The sequence below is a fragment of the Pseudorasbora parva genome, chromosome 22, assembly GCF_024679245.1.
Source record: "Pseudorasbora parva isolate DD20220531a chromosome 22, ASM2467924v1, whole genome shotgun sequence".
NCBI lineage: Eukaryota > Metazoa > Chordata > Actinopteri > Cypriniformes > Gobionidae > Pseudorasbora > Pseudorasbora parva.
The window spans coordinates 3,436,135-3,464,107 of record NC_090193.1 but is presented as its reverse complement, the minus strand read 5'-3'; the positions used below and the strand labels follow the sequence as shown (position 1 = coordinate 3,464,107).

The 27,973-nt window shown below is 38.7% G+C and overlaps 1 protein-coding gene across 1 annotated transcript; it reads right to left on the bottom strand.

Annotated features, from left to right (window-relative positions):
• Positions 1-7,729: 7,729 nt before the first annotated feature.
• smug1 (single-strand-selective monofunctional uracil-DNA glycosylase 1) lies at positions 7,730-11,826 on the bottom strand. Its single transcript, XM_067431240.1, has 3 exons — positions 11,690-11,826; positions 10,450-10,741; positions 7,730-8,693 (listed from the first exon to the last, which is right to left on the bottom strand). The coding sequence occupies exons 1-3, from the start codon at positions 11,713-11,715 to the stop codon at positions 8,166-8,168; spliced, it is 846 nt and encodes a 281-aa protein (XP_067287341.1). The 5' UTR covers positions 11,716-11,826; the 3' UTR covers positions 7,730-8,165.
• Positions 11,827-27,973: the final 16,147 nt, after the last annotated feature.

The window sequence follows — 27,973 nt, the reverse complement described above, 5'->3', positions numbered from 1 at the left end:
GCAGAGCTTTTTCTATCATGTCTGCACTGGAGAAGGCAGGCTGAATAAGCAGGGGAGGGGAAGAAAGTAAACGAGATGAGGCATATTAACCTGAGAGCTTATTATTCACCCTCACTAAGTTTAAAATCACATTGCATTTTCCCCCAGTGAACCCTGTTACAATGGATCAATGGTTGAAGTGGCCCCAGACTGCTTACACCCAGGAGAGTTTGACTACAACCACTACCTGTGACGACGCATCGAAGCTGGCCATTCATTACATTCTGAGCAACAAATAAGAGCATTTGCACGAAGACCACAGGTTAAAGATCTGCTCTCAATCTTTCAAATTTTTGTCGATTGCCACCTCAAATTCAGGTGCTACATGAGCTTCATCCTCTAACAGAATTAACCCTGAGAAACAGCCTGACGTTCCTTGTTATTGTGGTTGTTATAACTTGAGTGGCTTAATGTTTTGTTCAAATTACTAACTTAAAGGGCACCTATTATTCAAAATTCACTTTTTGAACATGTGTGTTGGCAGTGTGTGTACATCCAGCCACTCCTTTTTTTAATCCTTATAAAGCATAAGCTGTGTCTTAGAACAAGTAGATTCCTGGTAATGTGACGTCACATTTCACAGGCCCCACCCACGAGTGTTGATGGACACTGCCAATTTTAAGCAAAAACTCTCTTCATTTTGAGTTATTTTTCCCAAAACAAGACATTTTGACTAGAAACAAGACAAAAATACTAAAGCTACACTGTGTAACTTTTTTAGTTTATTCTTGGCTAAAAACACTTAGTTCTTTCAAAAATATATGTGCTCATTAATGTATATTTACTTCTTTCAAGTAATAAAGTATTCTCGTAAGTTTATAATATGCCATTGAAAACACATACGGGTGAGGGGTTCGAATGCCGGTCGCCATGTTGGCCCTCCATCTTGAAAGTACATTAGCCAGAGAGGGACATACCCGTAAATTCAAGCTTCGCCTTTCGCGTTTTAACACTCGATGGCACTTATGGACGAGGTCGAACTGGAATCCATGTTAATCTTGGACTAAATCGGCCACCGTAGGAGTTAAAACGAAATCAGAATTGAAAGGAACAGAAACTATTATTCACTGGATGGTCATATAGCTTTACACCGCTAGATGGGGGAAAATATCACACAGTGGAGATTTAAATAAGAAAAGCAGTTTTTGCAGTGTACATGTAAAAATGACATAATATGTGCCCTTTAAAGATCTGAAATGGTAATGTCAGATAAAAGAGAGACATCCAAAATGTCTACTGGTAATGGAACTCCAGGACCAGGGTTGGGATTGGGAACCAATGTGTTAGATCATATTTATGTGGTCAAGGAATTCACTTTTTACAACTATGGTTACAAATCTTTTTTTGTGATAACTGCATAGTAAATTAAATTAATCTTTGTGTATTTGTGACAAATATGGGCAGTAAAATGACTGCACATATTGGGAGTTTCTTCCCACAGGCCATCAGACTCCTGAACGCTGTCAGTTAACTACATGTGACTTCACCTCACTCAGTATTAACAAACTCACACACTGATATTGCACTGCACTTTATTCTTGTGTTCATGTAACTACTCATTATAATGCTGTTTGCACATTACACTCCTGCACTTCTGTTATCCACGTATTTATTTTTATAGTCTCCAGTTTACTTTATCTCACTTATCTTATTCCACATCTCTTATTTCTTTTACCTGATTTATTCATAATTCTACATATGTATATATATATAGCACCTTATCTTATTCCTATTTTATAATTTATTGTGCTTTTTTATGTTAATTGTTATTTGCTGTCCATGGAGCGGACCTGTTTACATTTCACTGCCGGTTGTATTCTGTAAAACTGTGTATGTGACAAATAAAAACTCTTGAACTTGAACTGTATCCAATATATAACAGTAAAAGTGTTAGTTTTCCTCATCTAAACAGCCGTAAGCCGAGTCCAAAATCATTCAGTTTTAAAGTACAGTATGATTTCAATGGTCTTTACACTGTCAGTAAACTGTTTAAAGTTACAGTTCACTCAAAATTAAAAGATGTTTTAAAAAAAGCCTCAGTGTCTTTAAGCGCATGCTGTTTTGAACAACTCAACTTTCCTTTTATACACATATATACATCAAAATACATCTTGTCAATTCATAAATAGACAGTGGCCATGCATGCTTTTGCATGTTAAACCATGACCTTTATATTAGATTTATTTACCCGTGATCTTTATATTAAAAATGTATTTGCCGAGCAATGAGTAAAACTAGCGCATCCCTCCCCTGACCGTATCTGTTGCTGTTATTGATGGTTTGTAATATTGTTTTGAAGGATATGTTAAATAACGTACAGAACAGCATGACGTCGCTGCAGTTCATTTAGAGCTCCTTTAATGACTCTATCAAAACACAGACGAGCTAGAATTAGAGGAGACGTTAAAGCATCAATAAATAAAGCAGAAGAAGAAGAGCAAGCGTGATTAGTGTTGTACTCACAGAGCCAATTCTTAACGACTTATCCGGTTCATTTTGACTCAGCAATTGACGATCATAAATGAATTTAGAACTCTTGAAATATCCTTCTGAATTACTGCACATTTATGTAACATAAATGTGCTGACCTGTACTTACGTATTTATGCATAAACTGTGTATTCATTTGTAATTGTGATTGATTGCAAGAAGACAATTACCATGGGTATTTTTATTGCACAGTGTGTGTGTGTGTGTGTGTGTGTGTGTGTGTGTGTGTGTGTGTGTGTGTACTCTTCATTTTTTTCTATTCCCCTGCTGTTTGTATTCTCTTCAGTATAGCCACACTTGATGTGTGTATTTCCTCTTGTTCTTTGTGGATGGAAAAATTAAAATTAAATGAATGACTCATCAGATCAGATCATCCAGCATAACCTGTATTACATTTTCTGGCCAGGCCAGGACATAACTCTATCATTTATAGTCACCAATCTCGGCGTGAGGTTCGAACCACACTTAACCTTTGAGGTCCATATTAAATATCTGTGCAAATTATCTTTTTGTCACCTCAGGAATATAGCCAGACTCTGTCCCTCACTCACTCTTCATGATGCTAAAAATTTAATTCATGCCTTTGTCTCCTCAAGACTGGATTATTATAACGCTCTTCTCTTTGGGATTCATAGCAAGAGCATCCAGAAGCTCCAGCTCATACAGAACAGTGCTGCTAGGATCCTGATGAAAAGGTTATTAACCTGAAAGGTTCTATCAGCGTTATGTATTTGTAACCATTTACATTTACATTTAATCATTTAGCAGACGATTTTATCCAAAGCGACTTACAAAAAAGGGGAGAGCAATAGAAGCAACGAAACAAACAAGGCCAACAACCTGTAAGAGCTGTAAGAAATCTCAATTAATTACCCCTAAGTTTCTATAGAACCATTTTTAAGTGCCAAAAGAGTTCTTTCTTGTCATAATAGAACCTTTTTAGCATAAAAGGTAAAAAAAAAAAAAAAATAGCATTTAGAGTTAACTCCAAACAACCTTTTAAGCTAAAAAGGTTCTATAATGACAAGAAATAACTCTTTTGGCACTTAAAAAGGGTTCTATAGAAACTTTTAGGGGTTACAAATACGTATCGCTGATAGAACCTTTTCTTCTAAGAGTGTATGAACACTTCACACCAATTCTTCAGTCTCTACATTGGCTTCCTATTTCCACTGGGATCGAGTGTAAAGTTTCCCTCCTCACACACCAGTGTATCCACAGCAAACTCATGACTCCACAGATCTCAGCCCGTTCTCTCCGCTCCACAAACCCTCATCGGCTCCATCCCCGTACGATAAAGACCCGCACTGCCGGGGACAGAGCCTTCTGTGGAAGCCCTCCCTCAACATCTGAGGCCTTGTTTAAATTGCTTTTAGTGTTTACATTTTTGTGTTAATTTTAGTTGGTAGCTAATTTTAACCTAATTCTTAATTGCTCGAACTGCTTTATTTTATTTTACCTCCTTTGTAGCACTTTGAGATTGTCTTTAAAAATGTAAAGTGCTATATAAATAAAATGTAGGCAATTATTATTATTTAAGAATTATTATCTAAATTTCTCTTTTTTTTTTAGGAAAACCTTAAACATGCCAGTGCCATGAAGTATATTCATTACAACTATTTGTTGATATGCAATACATTATTTGATTGTATCAATTTCTGCTTATTTGCATGATTTTGCAAGATCCTAATACAGTGCCATTGCTTGGTTGCAGGTTTGTTCTGATAAGGTCACAGACGGCCAAAAATTGCCATGCAAAATGCAAATAAACTAGCCATATAATAATGCACAGTTAGGATGGAAAACATTACGCTTATACTCCTTTACAAGGGAGGGGGAAACGTTCCTCATATCGTTCCCATTCTGCAGTGGTCAGTAAAGTGGTCTAAGGAAGGAACAGAAAGTTACATTAGTAACTTAAGTTACAAAGTGATTTTGAACACCCTTTCATGGAAACGGTATTCTGGTGGCTGTGGCTCTTCCAGCAGGATAATGCTCCTGACACAAAGCACAAATGCTTCAGGAATGGTTTGAGGAGCACAACAACCAGTTTGAGGCGTTGACTCGCCTCCAAATTCCCCAGATCTCAATCCAATCGAGCATCTGTGGGATGTGCTGAACAAACAAGTCCGATCCATGGAGGCGCCACTTCACAATTCACAGGACTCAAATGTAAATGTAAATGTAAATGTCAAAGGATCTGCTGCTAACATCTTGGTGCCAGATACCACAGCACACCTTCAGGGGTCTAGTGGAGTCCATGCCTCGCCGGGTCAGCAAAAGAGGACCAACAAAATATTAGAAAGGTGGTCATAATGTTATGCCTGGTGTGTGTGTGTGTGTGTGTGTGTGTGTGTGTGTGTGTGTGTGTGTGTGTTGTGTGTGTGTGTGTGTGTGTGTGTGTGTGTGTGTGTGTGTGTGTGTGTGTGTGTGTGTGTGTGTGTGTGTGTGTGTGTGTGTGTGTGTGTGTGTGTGTGTGTGTTCGTGTGTGTTCGTGTGTGTTCGTGTGTGTTCTTCCCGGAGCTGCTCTGAAGTAATAAAGAATGATGATATTATTTATCTTCGGCCGTCCTGCTCTCTGCATTCCTCTTTTCCTCTTCATCAGCTCTCTTCAGCGGATCTCCACACCTCTTCATTTGTCACTCCGGTTCCCCCTCTCTCTGGTATAATTCTGCTTTATTAAACCAAGCCCTCGTTTGTCATTGTATCGATGGCTCTGGAAAGCATCAGCCATTAAACAGGGGCTAATGCTCAATGTCTCGATGCTGCCAGGAGGTCAGCAGGAGGTCACCTAGTCAAGATCGCATCACAAGGCCAGCAGAGATTTAATTCAACCAGCTCCAACTCACCTGCCTGGACATTTCTAGTAATCCTGAAGACTTTGATTAGCTAGATTTTAGCACTTCAACGCCACAGGTGTATAAATCAAGCGCTATAGGCATGCTGACGCTTCTACACACATTTGTCAAAGAATAGGTCACTCTCAATAACTCCAGACCTCCAAACTTCTGTGGCCTTCAGATGAGCTCAAGAACAGCGTAGAGAGCTTCATGGAATGGGTTTCCATGGCCGAGCAGCTCATCCAAGCCTTACATCACCAAGAGCAATGCAAAGCGTGGGATGGAGTGGAGTAAAGCAGCCGCCACTGGACTCTAGAGCAGTGAGACGTGTTCTCTGAGGGACCAATCACGCTTCAGTCTGACAATCACATGGACGAGTCTGGGTTTGGCGTTTGCCAGGAGAACGGGACTTGCCTGACTGCATTGTGCCAAGTGTAAAGTTTGGTGGAGGGGAGATTATAATGGGGTGGCGTTGTTTTTCAGGGGTTGGACTTGACCCCTTCAGTGAAAGGAACTCTTAATGCTTCAGCATTTCAAGACATTTTGGACAATTTCATGCTCCCAACTTTGTGGGATCAGTTTGGGGACGGCCCCTTCCTGTCCTATCATGACTGCGCTCCAGTGCACAAAGCGTCGGTCCATAAAGACATGGATGAGGAGTTTGGTGTGGAGGAACTTGACTGGCCTGCACAGAGTCCTGAGCTCAACCCGATAGAACAGCTTTGGGATGAATTAGAGCGGAGACTGAGAGCCAGGCCTTCTCGTCCAACATCAGTGCCTGACCTCACAAATGAGCTTCTAGAAGAATGGTCAGAAATCCCCATAAACACACTCCTAAACCTTGAGAAAAGCCTTCCCAGAAGAGCTGAAGCTGTTAGAGCTGCAAAGGGGCTGACTCCATATTAAACCCTACGGATTAACAATGGGATGGCATTAAAGTTCATGTGCAGGTTAAGGAAGGCGTCCCAAAACTTTTGGCAATATAGTGTATTATTTTCATGTCTGATACTCATTAACTTGATTGCATACTCTGTCAGAAATAAAAGTCCAGTGGCAGGGAATTTGCTTATTTTTTATCTCACATCCGGTATCAACACTTTAGTTTTCATGTGGTTACGTCCATGAAAGGTGAATACGATGTAAACAAACAGTGCTTATACAGTTCCGTGCTTATTGCAATATGACCCACCAGTCTTGTATGTTCTGCATCAACCAGGGAATCCTGAGAAAACCCAAAGGCTCATACATTTTCAAATCAAAATACAGCGCAAAAATAGTCAAAGATATTGTTGTCTCCTTTGTCTTCTATAAACTGATAGACATGATAAACATTGGCACATCTTCTTTGACGTAGGAGCTACTGACGACATATGATGAACGGTGTAGTAGTGCTGTGCTATTTCATAGGGGAATATTTTCAGGGCAAAGGGAAGGGGTAGGCGAAGATGTATAAAGTAGAATTGGGATTGGCCCGTTTCAGCAACAGACGCAAAGATTGAGTGCCTTTAAAGAGTGAGTGAGTGTGTGTGTGTGTGTGTGTGTGTGTGTGTGTGTGTGTGTGTGTGTGTGTTAGCTGTGCGAGATCTGGGCTAAACTGAATATGCACAAATTAAACACAATCATGGGCAACAATTGATAGACTCACTCGATCCTGCGGACTGATGACAGAATAAACCCAATTGCACACCTGAGTCTCTACGAAGACGTGAGTAATGTATACATGTATCAAGGAAAAAAATCTGCTTTGCTCTGTGTATCCAGATCGAGTAAAGATATTTGCCTTCCTTCAACTAATATACATGGCTGGTTTTTCATTATTTTTCATATTATCTATATTTTGCCATGTGCTTGTTTTGTACTGTTTTGTAAGGTCTGAGGTAACAGACCCTCATGCCAAAAAGAAAGAAGCTTCTTAAAATCACATCAGACATGATGAATATATTTGCTTTCATTTGACACTTTGATGAACAGATGAACACAAAATCAGAGGATGGTGATGAACAAGAGGTAGAATTTATTGCCATCACCTACACATTTGACTCGACATTGAAGGTTAACCCCACAGAATGAAATTACAATCTAAAGAAAAAATGAGATTAAGCTCAATACAAACATCCTCCTGAACTCACTGAGGATTATTTAGTGTGTTAAATTGAAAGACTTACAAACAGTATGTACAGTAGTTAGGACAAATTGAATCATTTACATTTGTAATTATTAGTTTTATATGGAATCGTTTGTTTAACCCTTTTTTCTAGGTACACAAATGTCATAAATTACAGAAACAAACTCCAAATGTATATATAAATACTTGGGCAGTCAAATAGATTTAATGCGATCAATTGCATCCAACATAATTGCATCCCACACACACACACACACGCACACACACACACACACACACACACACACACACACACACAATATAAACACAAACTTTTATGTTAGATGAGATTAAGTGTGATTAATCAATTTGACAGCCCTAAACAATAATAAAAACCACATATAGAATAAAATAAAATCAGATATTTGTGAAACTTTACATCTTAACATACAAAAGAACCTAAAAAAAGGGCCATCAAAAATTCTAGACACATAAACATACACACATACTGATAAATATTACACGAAAAGAAATAAAATAAAGTGATAAAGTACTCCCCTAATGTGCTTAACATCTCTTACCTCTTCCATCGATGTCTCATTACATTAAGTAATTTAAAATGGAAATAGTAAGGTTCAAAAGCGTTGCTTGGTGAATTTTAAAATGAGTATGAGGTAGTAGCTGTCATCATCATCATCTGGTAAGCAAACTTAACACGCCCAGATTATCTAGTTTATCTCGAGCTATGTTTGCCCATCCTTTATTAGCCAGTGGGTTTCTAGGGGACGGATGCATGATGCCCTCCACCCTCACTGTGATGCCTGCTTCTGAAAGTGCACGTCGAGCACGTTGCTCAGCAAGCTTGCCCACTCCGACCACCATTGAGACGCCCAGTGCAGTGACTACCTGACAAAGAGCGCTATCGCAACAGGACAAAAGGGCATCGCGCTCCGCAGCCGGGAGTTCAGGTGGGGTGAGGTTCTTGCCAGACTCACTCATAAAGATGAGAGGGCACAGGTTGTGCACAAAACAGTGGCGGAAGAAGTTGTGAGGTTCGCCGCAGAGCTGCTGGAAGAAGCCCCAGAAACGGGCTCCGCTCACTTCACTCTGAGTGCAATCGAGGCCCGTGATTCGTCGCTTCGGGTGCTCATCTGCTGGACGGCCCACCGCTCCAGTGATCTTCAGCCAATTGCGAACTGCTTTCACCTCACCAAACGGAACCTTGTTAAGGAACAAAGAGATTGAGAGTGATTTGCATTCTTTTATAAATTGCCTTCTCCAGCAACTAACGGTAACTAGCGTCCAGGGCTGTTTTTGCTCACCAGCCACTGTGGCTATTAGTGCTTTTCAAAAGTAACCAAAGCATTTTCACTGACCACAATTTTGACATTAATACCATGGGGAAAAAGTGCCATATTGATATTTTTAATATTATCTTATAATTTGGCAGCAGGAATATTAGGCTGCTGTCACTTTAAGGCCTGACACACAGATCCATTATACTGTTACACAAGCATTTTCTGTCTCAACTGTTTACATTCACTTAAAACAAAACTGACTGTGTTAACGTGAATACTCGTCAATACAATGTGTATTTGACTGTTTAAAGGTGCACTATGTAGTATTTTTGCAGTAAAATATCCAAAAACCACTAGGCCAGTGTTATATATTTAGTTCAGTTGAGTACCTACAATATCCCAGATGTTTCCAACTATTTGTAAATTGTGAGAAAATTGCCATTTTAACTAAGGACAGGGGCGTTTCAGCATTGCGTTTGAGGGAGTCGCCTGTCAATTGCGTCATATCTGCGCTACCCTCGGTTTAGGCTTTTATTTGGCAGGAGCGCTTTACTCTTAGCAGTGTGAACAACTGAACGCACGGAGTAAAGTCATAACATCGTTTTAAACACACTTAAATGTATTTAATATGATAAACAGAGCTCCTTTACCTCAAAACCATAACCGGAAGAGCGGATCAGTGCGAGCGCCCGGCGACTGTGTCCCGTCCCGTCATAATAAAAGTCCCGGTATTCACGAGGCGGGTATTTGTTTAACAATCGCTCCAGAGGCCGTGCTCCTTTTCTTCAACACTCGGTCCTGCTCTGCTTTACACTATAGTAACGTTAATAACCGCATGCATGAACGTGATTTCTGCCCGAGTCCTATTTTTCACCGGCTGTGAGGTGAAGACCACATGTCCCAAGATACTGCGCTCACACTTTGCATCATCAAACTACGATTTGTTTTGAATAGGCGCCCTCCAGTGGACGGAAAGTTGCATAGTGCACCTTTAAACGTAATAAGCAGCGAAAAATATCTCAATTTAGTTCATGTGCGCGCACTTTGGGTGTGAGCAAAAACTCTGCGGGAATGAGTAAAATTATGTGCAATACGCCCAATCCCACAGCGAAATTCAAGCCACAGCATCAATATTCATCTGGAGCAAATGAAGCAAGTGATGAGGGGAGGCGGGAGTTAATGTCAAGCACTGTTAGTGTGTATTTTCAGCAAATTTGTCCTTCAAAAAATTGCTAACCACAGTTTCCATCAAATTACCAAAGTTGCTATAGATCTTGTTGCTTTATTAAAACCATGAGAAATTATGAAAATAACATGAAAACGGTGTAATCTTACAATAGTAACAAATAGTCCTTTTATATATATATATATAGCTTCAGCATACCAAGACATTTTGGACAATTTCATGCTCCCAATTTTGTGGGAACAGTTTGAGCATGGCCCCTTCCTGTCCCAACATGGTAAAAATGGTAAATGGACTGTGCACCAGTACACAAAGCAAGGCCATAAAGACATGGATGAGCGAGTTTGGTGTGGAGGCGCTTTGAGCGCCTTGACTTACAAACATGGGAATGAGCAAATAACTGCAGAATTGTCATTGTGTATGTGTAAGGCTTCATTTCTTTACTGAGCAAACATAGATATTACGCAATGAGAATAAAGAATGAAAATCTTCTGACCCCGGTTTGTGCCATGCCAAACGGCCCTGGGTTCATGCCCAGAAACAGAACGCTCTGCCCTTCCTGACAGTACGTCTCCACGTAGCATCGGTGTGTGTCCCAGGCGTACTCAAGCGGGTTGTACGTGTATCGCACCAATTTTCCAAACGACAGTGTCCGTAACCTTGCATTCAGCTCCAGTTCAGCCTGCAGGAACCTCGAAGCAACTGTAGAGCTATTAAAGAAAAGGTCAGCATCCGGCCCGGGCAGACCGATGAGATCTTTTCCCTGAGATGCCTCTCCATTTTCCAACCTACAAATGAAATTAATAAACTCAGTTTAAACAGATTGTTGGCACGGCTATTGCAAACATGGCTTTGATTGTTTTAATGAAATCATATCCATGAACGCTTGTTGCAAGAGCTTTAATCAGGTGGGAAAGTATTTGAAATGAACATAACCAGTGTTGTGTAGATTACTTACTAAATGTAGTTGGTTACTAATTCCAAATTACATGACAAAAATTGTAGTGTGTAACATAATCCATTAGATCACACATCAATCTGACTACTTTTAGAATACGATAACAGGATAAATGAAGAGGATAATCTGTACCATATGAATTTAAAGATACAAAGTGAACTAAAATATGGCATTCTTTGTTATAAGTGCATGTACATTATGTGAAGCAAAGCAATGCGAGAAGAGGCACTACACTTTCTGCATTAGTTGAATAAGGAAGGCGGTCCGCCGGAAGATAGATATTTTAACTTCATAAGATCGACCTGGATGGCTTGAGGATGAGTAAATTTTGGAATCTGATTATATAATACAGATTAATGTACCTATCAGCACTGCTTAGTGAATAGTTCATTTTGGTTATGAACTGCTGTATTAAATTTGATCTGCATTACCCTAAACTGCTCTACAGAACTATATTTATTTGCTAGTTAAATGCAATTATATTATGGGGAAGTCAGGACTATACACCCAATGTTATAGCCTACTACAATTATTACATTAAATATAGGTATCGTTAAATGTTACAGGTTTTTAATGCCACACACAAACTGCTAACGTTACACCATTACGTCTGTTTGACTGAAGTTCGTTTAGTTACAGTGCTTGATTTCTTGTGCTATGAAAAACATGAATCAGTATTTCTTCCATTCATTAAGATTTTGTGGAGGCAAACTCAATTTATCCGTTGTATCCACAGCGCGCGTTAGATCTTATTTTATCGCGTTATTTTGTGGTTTACCTCTCAATATCTGTCTTTGAGTTCATTCTCCAGAGGGTCTTCCGGCAACAAAAGCGCGATGGGACCGCGTTGCATACTGGGATCTTCTTCTTCTTCTACTGGGTTTGCAAAGCAGCTTTATGGTGCGCATTACCGCCAGCAACTGAACGGAGTGAGATTAGAGAGAGAGAGAGAGAGAGAGAGAGAGAGAGAGAGAGAGAGAGAGAGAGAGAGAGAGAGAGAGAGATATGATATGATATGATATGATATGATATGAAATGATATGATATGATATGATATGATATGATATGATTGATATGATATGATATGATATGATATGATATGATATGATATGATATGATATGATATGATATGATATTTGGGGAAACGCCAGATTGATCACAACAGCAGGGAGTCAGACAGGACAAAACTAAAGTAAAAAATATTCTTACATCTTAACATGTCTGAATGTATGCACATGGTTGTTTTGCATTATTAATACTTTTCTTGTTTATGATTTATTGATGTATTCTTTTATGTACTATAAAATGATTGTTTTCTTCATTGCTCATGTAATGGCCAATGCTTTATCAATACTTTACAAGTCATTCCAATACAGCTCATTTGAATTGAATTGGACTGATGAAAACTCAAACCGGCGATTATTAGTGTATTAAAACATGGATTTCATGTAAACAATACATCTACATAAATATATGCTGTTTACATGGGCACAATAGATTTACAGTTATAACATACAATTCTGCAACTGAGAATTCTAACCCTGCAATTCTGATCAGGCATAACATTATGAACACTGACAGGTGAAGTGAATATCACTGATGAGCTCTTCATCACGGCTCCTGTTAGAGGGTGGGAGATATTAGGCAGCAAGTGAACATTTTGTTCTCAAAGTTGATGTGTTAAAAGCAGGAAAAATGGACAAGCGTACGGATCGCGTGGCTTACCTGGCAAACACATGGCCCCAGGGTGCACTATGGGAAGAAGGCGAGCCGGCGGAGGCAGTGTGATGCTTTGGCCAATGTTCTGCTGGGAAACCTTGGGTCCTCCATCCATGTGGATGTTACTTTGACACGCTCCACCTACCTAAGCATTGCTGAGACCATGTTCAGCCTTTCATGGAAACGGTATTCTGGTGGCTGTGGCTCTTCCAGCAGGATAATGCTCCTGACACAAAGCACAAATGCTTCAGGAATGGTTTGAGGAGCACAACAACCAGTTTGAGGCGTTGACTCGGCCTCCAAATTCCCAAGATCTTAATCCAATCGAGCATCTGTGGGATGAGCTGAACAAACAAGTCTGATCCGTGAAGGTCCACCTCGCAACTTACAGGACTTAAAGGATCTGCTGCTAACATCTTGGTGCCAGATACACCAGCACACCTTCAGGAGTCTAGAGGAGTCCATGCCTCAAGGGGTCAGCAAAAGATGGACCAACACGATTGTTATACCTGATCAGTGTATCTCATAATTTTGGTTTTTCTTCTTATGCGTGAGAAAAAAAGGTAAACCTTTTTTATATTTTAAAATAAAATTTAAACATAACAAGTGCTATTGTGCACTGCTGAACTGTACTTGTCTGCCACCAGGTAGGCTCCACCCTCACAAAAAAATGTCATTAATGTTTACAAAGACAAAATAAATCTGTATTATCTTTGTTTATAGTTTTTATTCTGATTCCACGCGGCCAATAGATTATAGTGACAAATACTTTTCCTTTTATTATGCCTGTAAAATGTGTTTTGCTGTCACTATGCAGTATGAGATGCCATGTTCCATTGTTTCTTCATTATTGTAATAAGCGCACAATCCATATGCTCTTTTATTTGATGTAAATTTTGCATACAGCCTAATGTGACCTGTACAGATCTGTTATCCTGTCAGTCATATTCATTTTTCTCTGTATAAATGCCTCCAATTTTTTCCCCAGTCCAGATATTAATTGTAAGCTTATTAATAAGTTTCCTTATTGTCTTAGGAGGTCAATAAATCCATTAAAAGCCCAAGTAATTCTCAAGAGTAGCCGTAAATCACTACTAGTAGATTATGAAGGTTCCTCATTCAGCAACTGCTGAGAGAGGTGGAAGACGGAGGGAATAAAGACTCATACCAGTGACACTGAGCTCAAGCTCCAACAATAAGACAAATCCAATGGCAGCAGACTAGTCAGTCAAACTGCTGGTATTTAAATGCTCACTACACTAACGAGGAAGTGTGTCCTGTAACAGTGCAGAGCTGGACAGTAACTAAGTGCATTTACTTGAGTACTGTACTTAAGTACACTTTTTGAGTATCTGTACTTTTCTTGAGTATCATTTTTTCGGGAAACTTATGTCTTTAACTTCACTACATTTGAAAGACAAATATCGTACTTTCTACATTTCTATCAAGGTCCTTGACATCAAAAGTCGTTTCTGTAGTGGCTTTGAAAGTCAGTGGATGATTTTCTTTAAAAGGTTTTTGGGTTTTTAAGGCCTTTCAGGAATCACTCTTGTAGAGTCTCGTGAAGTTCAATGATTTCACAGGATTTTTTGAACTTTGATTTATAGTTTATAGCAAAATGGAAGAAGACAGATGTCAAAATGTACATTTTGGCGAGTATTCACATAAACAAAGTCGATTATGTCTTAAGTAAAGGTGAACAGTGTGAGAATATCAGATGTGTATCAGTGTATTGGATCTGTGCATTCGGCCTTAAAGTGACAGCAGCTTTATAAAGAGCTTTGTAACTTTTATTCAAGTATTTAAATGAGTTTAAGTTAGTCGTATGCTAGTATGTCAGATGGAGTGTCACTGACTGGCTTAAACCATGATGGCATAATGTGCATTTATACAACAATAATAAAATAATGCGTTGGCATAAAAAAGGAAATTTACTTTTGATACTTGTAATAGAGTAATATTTGACCAGCAGTACTTTTACTTTTACTCAAGTAATGAAGTTATTTGTCCACCTCTAAGTAATAACTACATATACTTATTGATTAGGTTAGGGTTATGGTTTGGTTTGGGCTTAGTTCCATGCAATTAAGCATAATTTATAGTTATAAATACATGCAACAAGGACATGTTAAAATAAAGTGTTATATATGTGTTATATAAAGTGTTGAAATAAGTGTTAATGACAAACAAAACAAATATATATTCCAAATGTAAAGTGAAAGGTTCTCACACCAGAAGAGATGTAATCAATGTTCAGCATCCCACACCATTTTAAGAGTGTCAAGTTAAATAATTCAAGACACATCTGGAGACCCTGTGTTCTGTTTTATTTCATGACAGCACCATGCTCACTCCAGCCAATAATGATCGTGTAATGATTTTAACGGTAAAAGACTTTAAAAATGCTGGGGTGATTAACTGTAATAGATCTAACCTTACACTGTAAAAAACAAGTCCGTAAAAATAGGGCACAATGTATAAATATGAAGGAATTTTCCGTATTGTTTTTTACAGGTGTTTTACCTGTACTTTGAATTACACATTGCATTAGTTTGTGTTTTAAGGGTTAATGGAAATGTCTGTAAAATTACTGCATAATGTACTGGCGGAAAATTACCAGTACATTTCTCTGATAAACACTAAAATAATAATACTCTAATAATACTCTAGTAATACTCTAGTAATACTCTAATAATACTCTAATAATACTCTAATAATACTCTAATAAACACTCTAGTAATACTCAAGTAATACTCTAATAATACTCTAATAAACACTCTAGTAATACTCTAATAATACTCTAATAAACACTCTAATAATACTCTAATAATACTCTAATAATACTCTAATAAACACTCTTATAATACTCTAATAATACTCTAATAATACTCTTATAAACACTCTAGTAATACTCTAATAATACTCTAATAATACTCTAATAAACACTCTAATAATACTCTAATAATACTCTAGTAATACTCTAATAAACACTATAATGATACTCTAATAATACTCTAATAAACACTATAATGATACTCTAATAATACTCTAATAATACTCTAATAAACACTCTAGTAATACTCTAATAATACTCTAATAATACTCTAATAAACACTCTAATAATACTCTAATAATACTCTAATAATACTCTAATAAACACTCTAGTAATACTCTAATAATACTCTAATAATACTCTAATAAACACTCTAATAATACTCTAATAATACTCTAATAATACTCTAATAAACACTATAATGATACTCTAATAATACTCTAATAATACTCTAATAAACACTATAATGATACTCTAATAATACTCTAGTAATACTCTAATAATACGCTAATAAACACTCTAGTAATACTCTAATAATACTCTAATAATACTCTAATAAATACTCTAATAAATACTCTAATAATACTCTGATAAATACTCGAATAATACTCTAATAATACTCTAATAAACACTCTAATAATACTCTAATAAACACTCTAGTAATGCTCTAGTAATACTCTAATAATACTCGAATAAATACTCTAATAATACTCTAATAAACACTCTAGTAATGCTCTAATAATACTCTAATAATACTCGAATAAATACTCTAATAATACTCTAATAATACTCTAATAATACTCTAATAATACTCAAATAAATACTCTAATAATACTCTAATAATACTCGAATAAATACTCTAATAATACTCGAATAATACTCTAATGACAGCTGACATGTGTTTGCAAAGTTCCTACAATGGAATTTCAAAAGTGGGCCATCACAATAAAGCAGCATTTTTTTCCTGAAACATTTCCGTTGGACGTTCGTCTAACTTTAACAAACACAAAAAAAAAAACAAAAAAAAAATCTTACTACTTATTTCAAAATGTTTAGAAACCATTCAAATGTTACATTCTCAAAATGTTTGCTGGATGATAACATGAAATGTTTCCTTAATGATTGCATACCATGAAAAAACATTCAGATATGACGTTTTCATTCCGTCATTGGCAAAGAACTCTTAGACCATATTTTTGTTAGCTGGGATGAAATAAATGAAAAAAAAGAGATAAAGCCATGATACGGCGGAAGCAGACAGAAAGCAGCAAAACCGGCCAATCCACATGATCCCCATACAATAATTTCCTGTCGAGTCCCACCCCTCCACATCTGTTCCTCCTCTGCCCCATCTGCATGCTACACTTCTCATTTCACCCTTCACTCTCTCCCTCCCTCTCTCCCCCTCCCTCCCTCTCTCTCTCTCTCTCTCTCTCTCTCTCTCTCTCTCTCTCTCTCTCTCTCTCTCGTTCTTCCTCTCTTTTTCTCCTCCCCTCTCTAATTTTCTCCAGTTTCATCACTCTAATGAAGTGCTCAAAGCTGTCACCCTCCGACCTCAGGCAGGGTTAGATAGAGGTTAGTGTGTGTGTGTGTGTGTGTGTGTGTGTGTGTGTGTGTGTGTGTGTGTGTGTGTGTGTGTGTGTGTGTGTGTGTGTGTGTGTGTGTGTGTGTGTGAGTGAGTGTGTGCGTTGGTGCGTGCATGCGTGTGTGTGACCTGGAAGTTGTCCCACCCCCAAAAAACATGCATTTCTGCACTTCACGCCTCTCTCTCTGTCTTCCTCTCTTACTCAAACAAACACAGGGACATAAATATCACAGATCCACACAGATAGTCATTCAAGGAAGCGATATAATCAATCATTGGCAACTCATGAGAAATTCTGAGAATAATTTTAAAACCAGGAGGGAAGTTTGGGTTTAGGATTAAACCTACTCTTAATCTTTCCCCATGCATGGCCATCAAACAATTCAGATATTATATTTATATATATATATATATATATATATATATATATATATATATATATATATATATATATATATATATATATATATATAAACAGCAGCCATATCCTGATATTTCTAACACTTTACAATTACTCATCAAGCTATCAGACCAGTAAATCATTAAAATATGAATATATGTATTTATATTAAATATTTAAATGTATTTTAACCAATAATCTGTTAAAGGCACAATATGTAAGATTTGTAGACTGAATAATATCCAAAAAACACTATTATATTTAGTTGACTTGTGAAATGACATTATCCTAAAAGTTTCCAGCAATGTTTAAATCCAGAGAAATCATCGATTTTTATCCGTGTTATGGACCGTGTCCTTCCGTTGCCCGTTATTGACGTCATATCCGGGCTACCGAAAGGAAAACACCAAAGCCTCGTATCTGATGGGTTTTATTAGATAGTCGAGCAACCGTTTGGATCATTAATGGACAGAAACTAATGATTGTTCTCCAGCTCAACACAGTTAGCCTTATTGTTTAACACTTGTTTAAATGATTTACCATGTTTTAACCACATCTCAGATTATTTTATCAAGTGGCTAACAGCATAATTAGAGAGAGCTTTCTCCATTATACATTTCACGAGTTTGTGTGCCCATATAATCTTAGTGGAAGTGGTGAACAGATTTGGCCTGCTGTCTGCTATAGAAGGGCTCAGAGAGGATATTCTACCCGAGCTCCGATTGCCCCCCTATAACTGGCAAATTGAATGAATAAAATAATGAATGAATGAGTCATTTATAAAGCGCTTTCATATGTACTACTGTACACCCAAAGCGCTTTACACTCGTGTCAGGGATCTCTCCTCAACCACCACCAATGTGGTGTACAACATTGTACAAAAGGAGGAGCAGGGGAGGAGGAGGGATGCTGCAGGAGCTAAAAAGGGGAAGAGGTTAGCTTTTTTGAAAGATTAATTGAAAGATTAGATGGGCATACTCCTCCTGAAATTACATCTATTAACTTCACTATATATATATATACAGTATATTAAAATGAGTTGTATATCATTTAGTCATCCTGCATTTATTAATATGATATTCTAATATGGATCTAGATTGCAGTGAGCAACAGGTCTCTTATAGGGGGACCATATTTTCATTACTGAAAACCAGGATACTGCCCAGCAATGAGATATTCAAATGATACCCGAAGTTTGCTCAAAGATTCCTTAATCATTTGTGTATGAATATACTGTGTACATTCTGTCCTCCAGAAGCAAAATATTAACAACTCACACCAATCCTCCTGATAACAATAGCTACATCCATTTGGTTCTTAGCATACTGTGTTGCCTTCCTGAGCATCAAATGTGCAGAAGATGCTCGAAAACCAAAGAATTTGCAGCATTTTTTTTAAGAACTGCTTCACCAATGGAAGCTTGTTTCTGCCACGGAATAAAACAATTAATAAAGGTAACTCTGACTTTTTATATCACAATGCTGACTACATACACAAATGCAGTCATACACAAAAGAAGCAGAACCCAGTTCTTAAACCCACTTGGTGCGTTTAGAGGATATCAATTCTTATTAGCGCACATGTTTCATGTTTCCAGCTGTTTAAAAGCATCTGTGCTCCTCTGAAATCAATGTGACACTCTAAAGTCCCATGTTGCCACTTCATAACGTCCGTTATTGAGTTGAATGGCCTCTCAATCTGATTTGGCAACAATAAACTTGCCTAATGGTTTTAAATGTCACATTTTCAATGCAAAAAAGCTCACACAAATTCTGATTATTATGCTGTGTTAGAAGAGAATGAAGGGAATTGTCAGGAATCAATAGTCTGTGGCCTAATCTGCCTAATAGATCCACTCGCGCTCTATGATGGGGAAAGTCCCAGGATTCACACTTTGGGTTTCTGTAAAAGGTAAGCTTTTTATTTTCTCACAATATGATATTGTTTGCACTTTTATCTTGCCTAAATGTTACACTTACGTGAGCAAAAACAATTAATCTAGTCTTTAATGGATCAGCAGTCACCATTAAATGATCCTCACATGCAATAAATCTGTCCAAAAACAGCTTAAAAGAGACAGCGTGTCAAGCGTGAGAAATAGACAAAACCGAGTCTAATGTTCAGCCGTGATTGGTTATGCAAGACATTATTATTGGCTGTTGCTGCCGCTTACATTCTGTCACATGTAAGCATAATAAACATTTTGAGTGTGAATACTAATTACTGCAAAAACTAATTATAAAAATAATGTTATTGCTGTATTTTCAATGATCACTTTTTAAATAACTTATATATATATATGATTGCACCAGTTTGACGTTATCAGACGGAAGTAATAGCCGATGGGAAAACTTGATGAGATTCGTCGGGATATGAAGTAAAAAAATAACAAATACTGTTGTGTTTCTCACAGAAACTGATCGGTTCGTGTCTTAAGATATCAATGTGTCGTCAGGAGCATTAGGGTTTTTGTGATTGTTTGTTTTGCTCTTATTGAATTGTATTACCTATTCACGTGATTATATGACCGCACACAGCAACGGTTGGAGTTAAAAATCTTCCTTTGTGTTCTACTAAAGAAATAAACACACCTACTCTCTAAAAAATGCTGGATTAAAAACAAGCCAAGTTGGGTTGAAAATGGACAAACCCAGAAATAGGGTTGTTTGAACCCAGTGAATGGACTCATTCAAACAACAACATTTCTGGGTTTGTCCATTTTCAACCCAACTTCAACCCAAGCATTTTTTAGACTGTACATGTTGGATGCACTGGGGCTAAGCAGATAAACATCTAATTTTTATTTTTGGGTGAACTAACCCTTTAATAAAAACTATATTATTTCAGTATCTTTAAAGATTAATTTTTAACTTAATAAAAACGTCTCAGGTTACTTATGTAACCATGGTTCCCTGAGAGGAAACTCACGCTGTGTCCAAACGCTGTGGGAACTCAATACCTGCGCCGCCATAATACCAGGTGCCTGTTTGAGTGAAATCTTAGTGCACACAATGTCACAAGCACTCAAGACCCCGGAGTCGAAGCCACACCCAGGTTATAACCATACTCCGAGGTGAATGGGGTCGGGTCCTCAATGAAGAAGGTTGACTGGCCGACTCATCAGCCACTGAAATAGCCTCAGCTATCCATTTGCTCAAAGTCTGCTGAGATGCAGGCTTTCCCTTACAAGGGGACTTAAACCACACAAACAACTAGTCGTTTTACACCACAGGGCAGTACTGTGGCCGTGAGCATCTAATGCCCTTACTGGGCAGATTTAATTTCTCCTGGTCTAGATCCTAAAACATAGACAGAGCTCTGGAGTCAATAATAGTCTCTAGCACCTCAGTAGGAGGACCTGAATCTATGAGCTGGTTCCCCTCAGAAGCCAAGCCCACAGTTCCCATAACTCTGGGTGGGGGTGAAATATTGACCCATCCCTTGGGAAAGAAGGTCCCTCCTGACAGGAATCTCACCGGAGGGCCGTCTAGGAGAGACACTATGTCCAATAGCCACACTCACTGCTCAACTACCATAGTATAAGGCATCACTGAAGAAATCAACTAGCTAGTCACGATTGTTTCCCCCACGCTTCAACCACGCTGGTTAATGGTGTCACACAAGTGGTGGAGTAATAACTGCTTTTAATTAATTATTTTGAGATCGAATTCATAGATTTTTTGTTATAAATTATAGACATGACACCTGAGGACTAATTCTTATTTGTCTCAGTTATTTTGCTTTATTTCTAGATTCAGTCATAGGCTCGTTCTTGCGTAGTAGAGCACGTCCGCACATGTGGACTGTTCAAAAACGGTGCTCTAAATCTCTTGACAAATTTAAAAGACATAAATTACATTTTTATGTATTCAAAATAAAAGATATATATTGTACTAAATGTCAGCTTGTTTATTTTGGTCAAGATAAGCAGTTATTAAGTCCACATGTCATGCAAACAAGAAACTCTCTTCTAACCACATGTCAACAGCGGTCTTTGCAACCACGCAAGTTTGCGACGCTGTTTGCGAATGTTCGTTGGAACGATGGTTTCGGGAAACACCGATTGGGTGAACTATGTTGATAACAATGAAACTTGCGACCATAGTTGGCTAACAATGGTTTTGGGTAATGCACCCCAGAACGGAGCTGGCGTACTCTCTCCAGAACCCATGGGAGCAGCACCACCGGGTTTATATACGAGACCACCGCTGTGGTGTCTGTGTGGACCAACACATGTTGACCCCTCAGGTCTGGGAGAAAGTGTCTGAGTGCCAGAAACACAGCCATTCCACAGGCCTTGAACTAAGTGACCACTCATGATCACCAAGCTAGAAATGTTGTACTCTGTATTGGAGATAAAACACTTTCTTGGCGTTTAGCCTCAACCCCGACACTTTCATGTGAGCGAGAACAGCACCTCAATGCTGAACCACTAGTTGTCTTGATTGTGCCAGAAGGGGCCAATTGTCTTTATAGTTCAGAATGCGGATGCCCTGGAGTCTCAGAGGAGCCAGAGTTGCATCCACGCACTTCGTAAACGTGCAGGGGAATAAAGCTGGGCCGAATGGAAGAATCTGCTCCTGGTGAGCTTCGCCCCGAAAGCAAACCTGAAGAACCTCCTGTGTTGAGGAAGGATGGAGACATGGAAGTCTATTGTGACAAACCAGTCCTCAGACCTGATTTGACTAACAATTTGTTTCCGCGAAAGCATCTTGAACTTTAGTTTACTGCGATTTAACTGACGCTGACCTAGAACGGGACGCAACCCTCCATCCATCTTTGCTTGGGGAGGGATCCTCTCTATGGGCTCTTTTCGCAGAAGAGTCTGTACTTCTTGTTCCATAACCAGAGCATGCTCGGGGCTGACCACTGTGGATACCACTCCGTTGAACCTGGGCAGGCGTGACCCGAGCTGAATTCTGTACCCTTTTTTTACCGTCTGCAGGACCCAATCAGAAATATTTGACAGAGGTTTCCACGCTAACAGAAAATCTACTAAGGGAACCAGCAGTCAGTAAAACTGTAACAGCAGTAAAACTCGTGCATTCGGATTATGATTTATTCACGCCGCGGTGGACAGGAGAGTTTTGTGATCGGGAACACAAAAAAAAAACAGCTCACGCGGTCCGTAACATCATTGTATGCTGTAAAAAAAAGTAATATGGTTGGTATTATAATAACTGCTGTGATTAATAACAGACCAATTCAAATGTTTACGTGCTTTTATTTTAATAAAATGAAATATATGAAATAAATACTTGCCACAATTTTAAAGAAATAGGCTACAAGTCTAGAAATGCATCCAAATAACAGCAAAGCAATCGTATGGTGTTCTGCAGTGGTCAAAAATGATTACAAACAGTGAATTTTGACGTGATATATTCTTGAAAACTCAGAGATGTGGATTAGGACAGCTATTACATCAACACGACCTTGCGTTTGTCAAAAGCAGTCGGTAACTCGGCCGGGGATTTTTACACGGGTGGCGAGAGAGGGCCGGCAATAAAATAACTGACCAGTCCCTGTAACTTAAATGATGGCAATACCTTCCGACCCCACGAGAAACAGTCACCGTCCGAATAGCTTCAGAAACTCCTTCATCACTAACGAAGCGATCTGGAAAATCAAACTTTTCCCGAATTTACCCTGTTGGAGGGCCACAACATCATGGCCACCAACAAACCCCAGCAAAGACTGTTATTGCTCCGGCTTTAACTTCTGGATATTCGGCAGCGGTGCCACAACGGAGTGAATGGTTTCGTTCGCATCTTTCTCCGCCGCCATTACTGAAATACAACTCAAACTAGCGCATGACAGCAACGTCATCGTTCTCAGCCCCTCCCTCTGTTCGCTGATTGGACCGGTAAAAATGTGTTCGGAGAAAACCTAAAAAAACACAGCAGTCCCAGACGGAGCACTGAAGGAAAATGAAAATTGAGCGGAAGTACGAGGGCCAAGCACATTCACAAAATATAACGTGTGGTACTTGCATATTCTGAAAATGAAGTTGGTAAAACGGTATCCATTATTCTAATCGGTTTGTGCCTTCTCTAAGCTCCAGTTGTTGTTGTCATCTCATTTGCATTTAAAGAGACACATGACCGCATGTTTTTGCTGCCACCCAAATAGGGGCTTTCAAAACATCCTATAATTAATAATCCGTGGGGTATTTTGAGCTGAAACTTCACAGACACATTCTGGGGACACCTGAGACTTATATTAGGCTACATCTTGTGAAAAGGGTATTAGGACCCCTTTGATTTAGCTGCTTAATTTCCAACTTTCTTACTCTTTATATGCTACTACTCACCATATGATTTGACAAGATTTGACAAGACACTCGTGAGCGACTGGCGTAGGCTATGTACGCACTTTCCCGCGAAAACCATCCCGCCAGGCGCAGTATCATCTCTAGCTCATTTCTGACTGGAGAAATAAGCCATGTTGCAACCGTTCCGCTCTCCCCTACTTTTAAATTCATGCTTCATTTCATCTGTTACTGTTTTGGTTTTGTTCCTTGTATTCCCGTCCATAAAGGACACTATTTAACTTGACTATGAAAGCTAAAAGTTAAAAGATGGAAACAGGTGCAACAGGAGCATTACGAAGAGTAATAATCATAATCACTTTACTATGAGATTTATAAAGAGTGAGTACAGGTAACTCAACAGCGTCACTCTGTGGATGAACTGCAAAACGTTTTATCAGAAGGTTAAGCATAAAGCCAAACTCATTAAAAAACCAGGACAAGAACAAGAACAGTCATCTCATTTATAATAACTAATTCAATTGCATTACACTGCCATAAAGCCAATGGATATGAATAATTATAATGCAATTAATATTAAATTAGAAATATATAACGATGATGCATTACATATACAACAAGATTTACATTGGTATTATATTAAAATACCCATTTAATAATATTAAAAAAGATATCAAACACACAGTGGATTACAGTAACTTCAAATAGCCTAATTAGATGGATTAGAAACAAAGTTCAGTTATTCCAAATGTACAACGTATAATCAAATAGGCGTATTATACAACATATGATGCATCTGCTGTAGATATAGAACTCGATGACTCTGGTTCTGACCCTGTTGGTAAGTTAAGCAGAAAACAATCGAGTTGTGGCTCGAAACAAATGTACCAAATACATTTTCATATTTCTTTTGTTTCCCTTCATTGGTTTTCAAGGTCTTCATGCAGCATCTAAAACCATCCTTGACCAGAAAAGAAAAGAAACACATTGTTTATTCATTGTCATCTCAATTCTCTTTTTATGTTAGAACAGAATATGATAGAAATCTCTTCATCGCGGCTCCTGTTTGTGGGTGGGACATTTTGTTGACATTTTGTCCTCAAAGTTGATGTGTTAGAAGAAGGAATAATGGGCAAGCGTAAGGATTTGAGCGAGTTTGACAAGGGCCAAATTGTGACGGCTAGACGACTGGGTCAGAGCATCTCCAAAACTGCAGCTCTTGTGGGCTGTTCCCGGTCTGCAGTGGTCAGTATCTATCAAAAGTGCTCCAAGGAAGGAACAGTGGAGAACCGGCCACAGGGTCATGGTCGGCCAAGGCTCATTGATGCACGTGGGGAGCGAAGGCTGGCCCGTGGGGTCCGATCAAACAGACGAGCTACTGGAGCTCAAACTGCTCCAGAAGTTAATGCTCATTATCAGAGAAAAATTCTCTTAACTTTACATTTTGATTTTATATTTAACATATCAGAGATTCTCTTCCTATCACACTAAAATTAATTTTCAAATACATTTATTTGGGGGGGGGGGGTGTCATTGCTAGTTTCATTGTAATCACCTGTTACTAGTTCTGTTTATTATCCTTTTATATATAAACCTTCAGTTCATTCAGATCTTTGTCTGGTATTGTCTATATTTTAATATGGTTGCATTCATTTCTACTGGATTTTTTATTATTAAATACTGTTTGCTGAGTGCATTGCTGCAGCCAAATGTGATTCCCTAGGCTATTACCACATTAACACATTGTACAAAATAATGTACATACAAACAAGAGTTTAATATGTGCAATAATACATCAGAGCATTTACATTGACGTGGGAGTCAAGGGCACTGAAAAATAAACTAGACCACCAGCATAGTGCATTAAAACTGATAACCGTGTCTGCTTGGGATTCACACACACACTGATAAGTGGACTTTACAACAATATGAGTACTTGCAAAGTCTGTAATTTGGGCCAGTAGGCTATCTCTTACATGACCAGCGGGGCTTGTAAATCATTATTCGTGTCCACAGAGTGCACTATATGAGGCCATGACATCGCAAAGAGGCAGCATGGGGATGTCCAGTGAATTTGTCAGTGTGTGGTCCTCAGAAAACAGTCCACAGATCAACTGCTGACTGAAAGAATGTGCAATCAATGGCGTATTAAGGAGATTTCTGCCTACAGTAAAGTTGGTGGAAAAATCTCAAACTATACACGTCCAAAAATACGTTGCTAGAGCATATTGAGTTTCTAAAGATCTCTGGCGCCACCACGTGGACAAAATGATGTGTGATTTATTAGTGTTTTTGAGGGTATTGCTGTCCCCAATAAAACTAATACTGTGTGCATGCTATTTTACGAAGCCTTAACAGAATGTAGATCAGTGTTGCTTTTGTAGTCTACTTTTCGAAACTAAATATTAAAAGGAGCCTTTAAAATGATTAAAGAACGATCCACAATGCCATCAGTGAGATCTTTCTCTGTCTCTATTATCTGTGAAGTTTTGCTGTGTTGAATCCCAAAAGTGTAATTAAAATTGTGTAGGCCTAATACAATTAAATAATTCCTTACAATAATCTATTTATTAGGCCAACCTCTTGCTGTAATTGTTCATTGTAGGCTATTAATCATGAAACACGACCCAATTAATCACCTGCTCAAATTATTTCGTTGAAATCACATTTAATCTCAATCTTGACATGAATTCATGAACTCACATAGCAATATTCTTTTTCATTTTATGGTCTCATTTAAATAAAAACCTTTTTCAAGCTGTAGCCTAGGCCTACTAGGAAAAAAAAGACCAAAGCACGTGAAGCAAGTGTGTTTTGCTTTTATATACTTTTATTTAATTTGCTACTGTAAATTATAGAATACAATCAGTTATATAATTAATATCCAGGTTTATAATGACAGTGAAAGGCAGCCCGAAATTTGAAGCTCAAAAAAGTGCATCCATCCATTATAAAAGTGCTCCCTCCACACTAGCCTGGATGCCCACAGATACACGTATACAAATCAAGCATAGACAGTAAAAGAAATGGACGGAGCGATCCCATTGACTTCTACGGCGTTAAGTGGTGTCAGTATAGGAGCACTCACTTCCTGATGGCTGAGCGTAACTGCGCCGGCTCAGACTGAGCTTGAGGACGTAGATGTGACGTGAGCCTCCTGACGGACAGCTGTAGGTCTTCTAGTAGATGTGGAAAGTGAAATCTGAATCACGTAGTTTAAATATTTTCTCCCGTTGCTTTTGGCTCACTATGGGCTTCTCCCCATTCTCCTCCCTTGACTTTATCAGACTTTATGTCTCCACGTCCCCTCCATTCACTGTCAAAGTGACTCAAAAATGAATGGGAGTCAATGGGATTCTAACAGCAGGTGATGGCTTGGTTAGCAATGGCAGCCCCTAGGGGTGGAACGCTTTCCGAGTGCTAGATTACCCCCTTGAAATCAAGCCTGCAGTCTCCCTCTCAGATACTGAAGCTTTCGCGCCTCGATCGCCCCCCGTTGGCCGGTCCCAGTATAGCCGCCCCTCTGTGTTTTCTAATGGACGCGAGGCAAACTAAATAATAAAATTACACTTCAAATATTTTTTGAAGGTCCCAAGATGTCCGCACCGTGCAGGCCGCCTGAAAGCTTCAACTCTGCCAAGCGGAAACGGATGTCGAGTCGTCCATATTTTTTTACGGTCTATGATACATATCTATGTGGATGCCAGCCCAATTTAGCCCCGCCCACAATATTTTTAGGTCAGTCTCGCTCCATAGAGGAGTAATTATCCCTGAACAGAAAATTATCCTTCGGGAAAAAACGGTGTTTGGGGGGTAAAATGTGGTATTTTGGCAAGGTTGCCTGCTAAAATTCGCACTCATGGGTCTATATTACATAGTAATCGCTTCAACCCGCGGACATAGAAAACGACACGGACTTGGCAACACAGTGCAGTTGAACTCTGTTGACATTTGACAGTCGCTTCGTTGCTCTGATTGGTTGTAGGTCTATCCAACTGAGGTCTTTCCTGGTTCGGTTGAAACACGCCCCATAATCACAGCCCAATGGAGCATCAGACTCATATTCTGACTAGAATTGAAAGAAAATGAAGAAAAATACCAATATTTAACACGTAATGAAGTAAAATATTAAGCTTCCGGCAGACCGCCTTCTGTATTCAACTTACGGAAAAAGCGAAGTAAAATGCTTACGCTACGTCCAAACTCGTCGCACCAGTTACGCTTTTTCCAGTGAGTCCAATACTGACGATGGTCCGC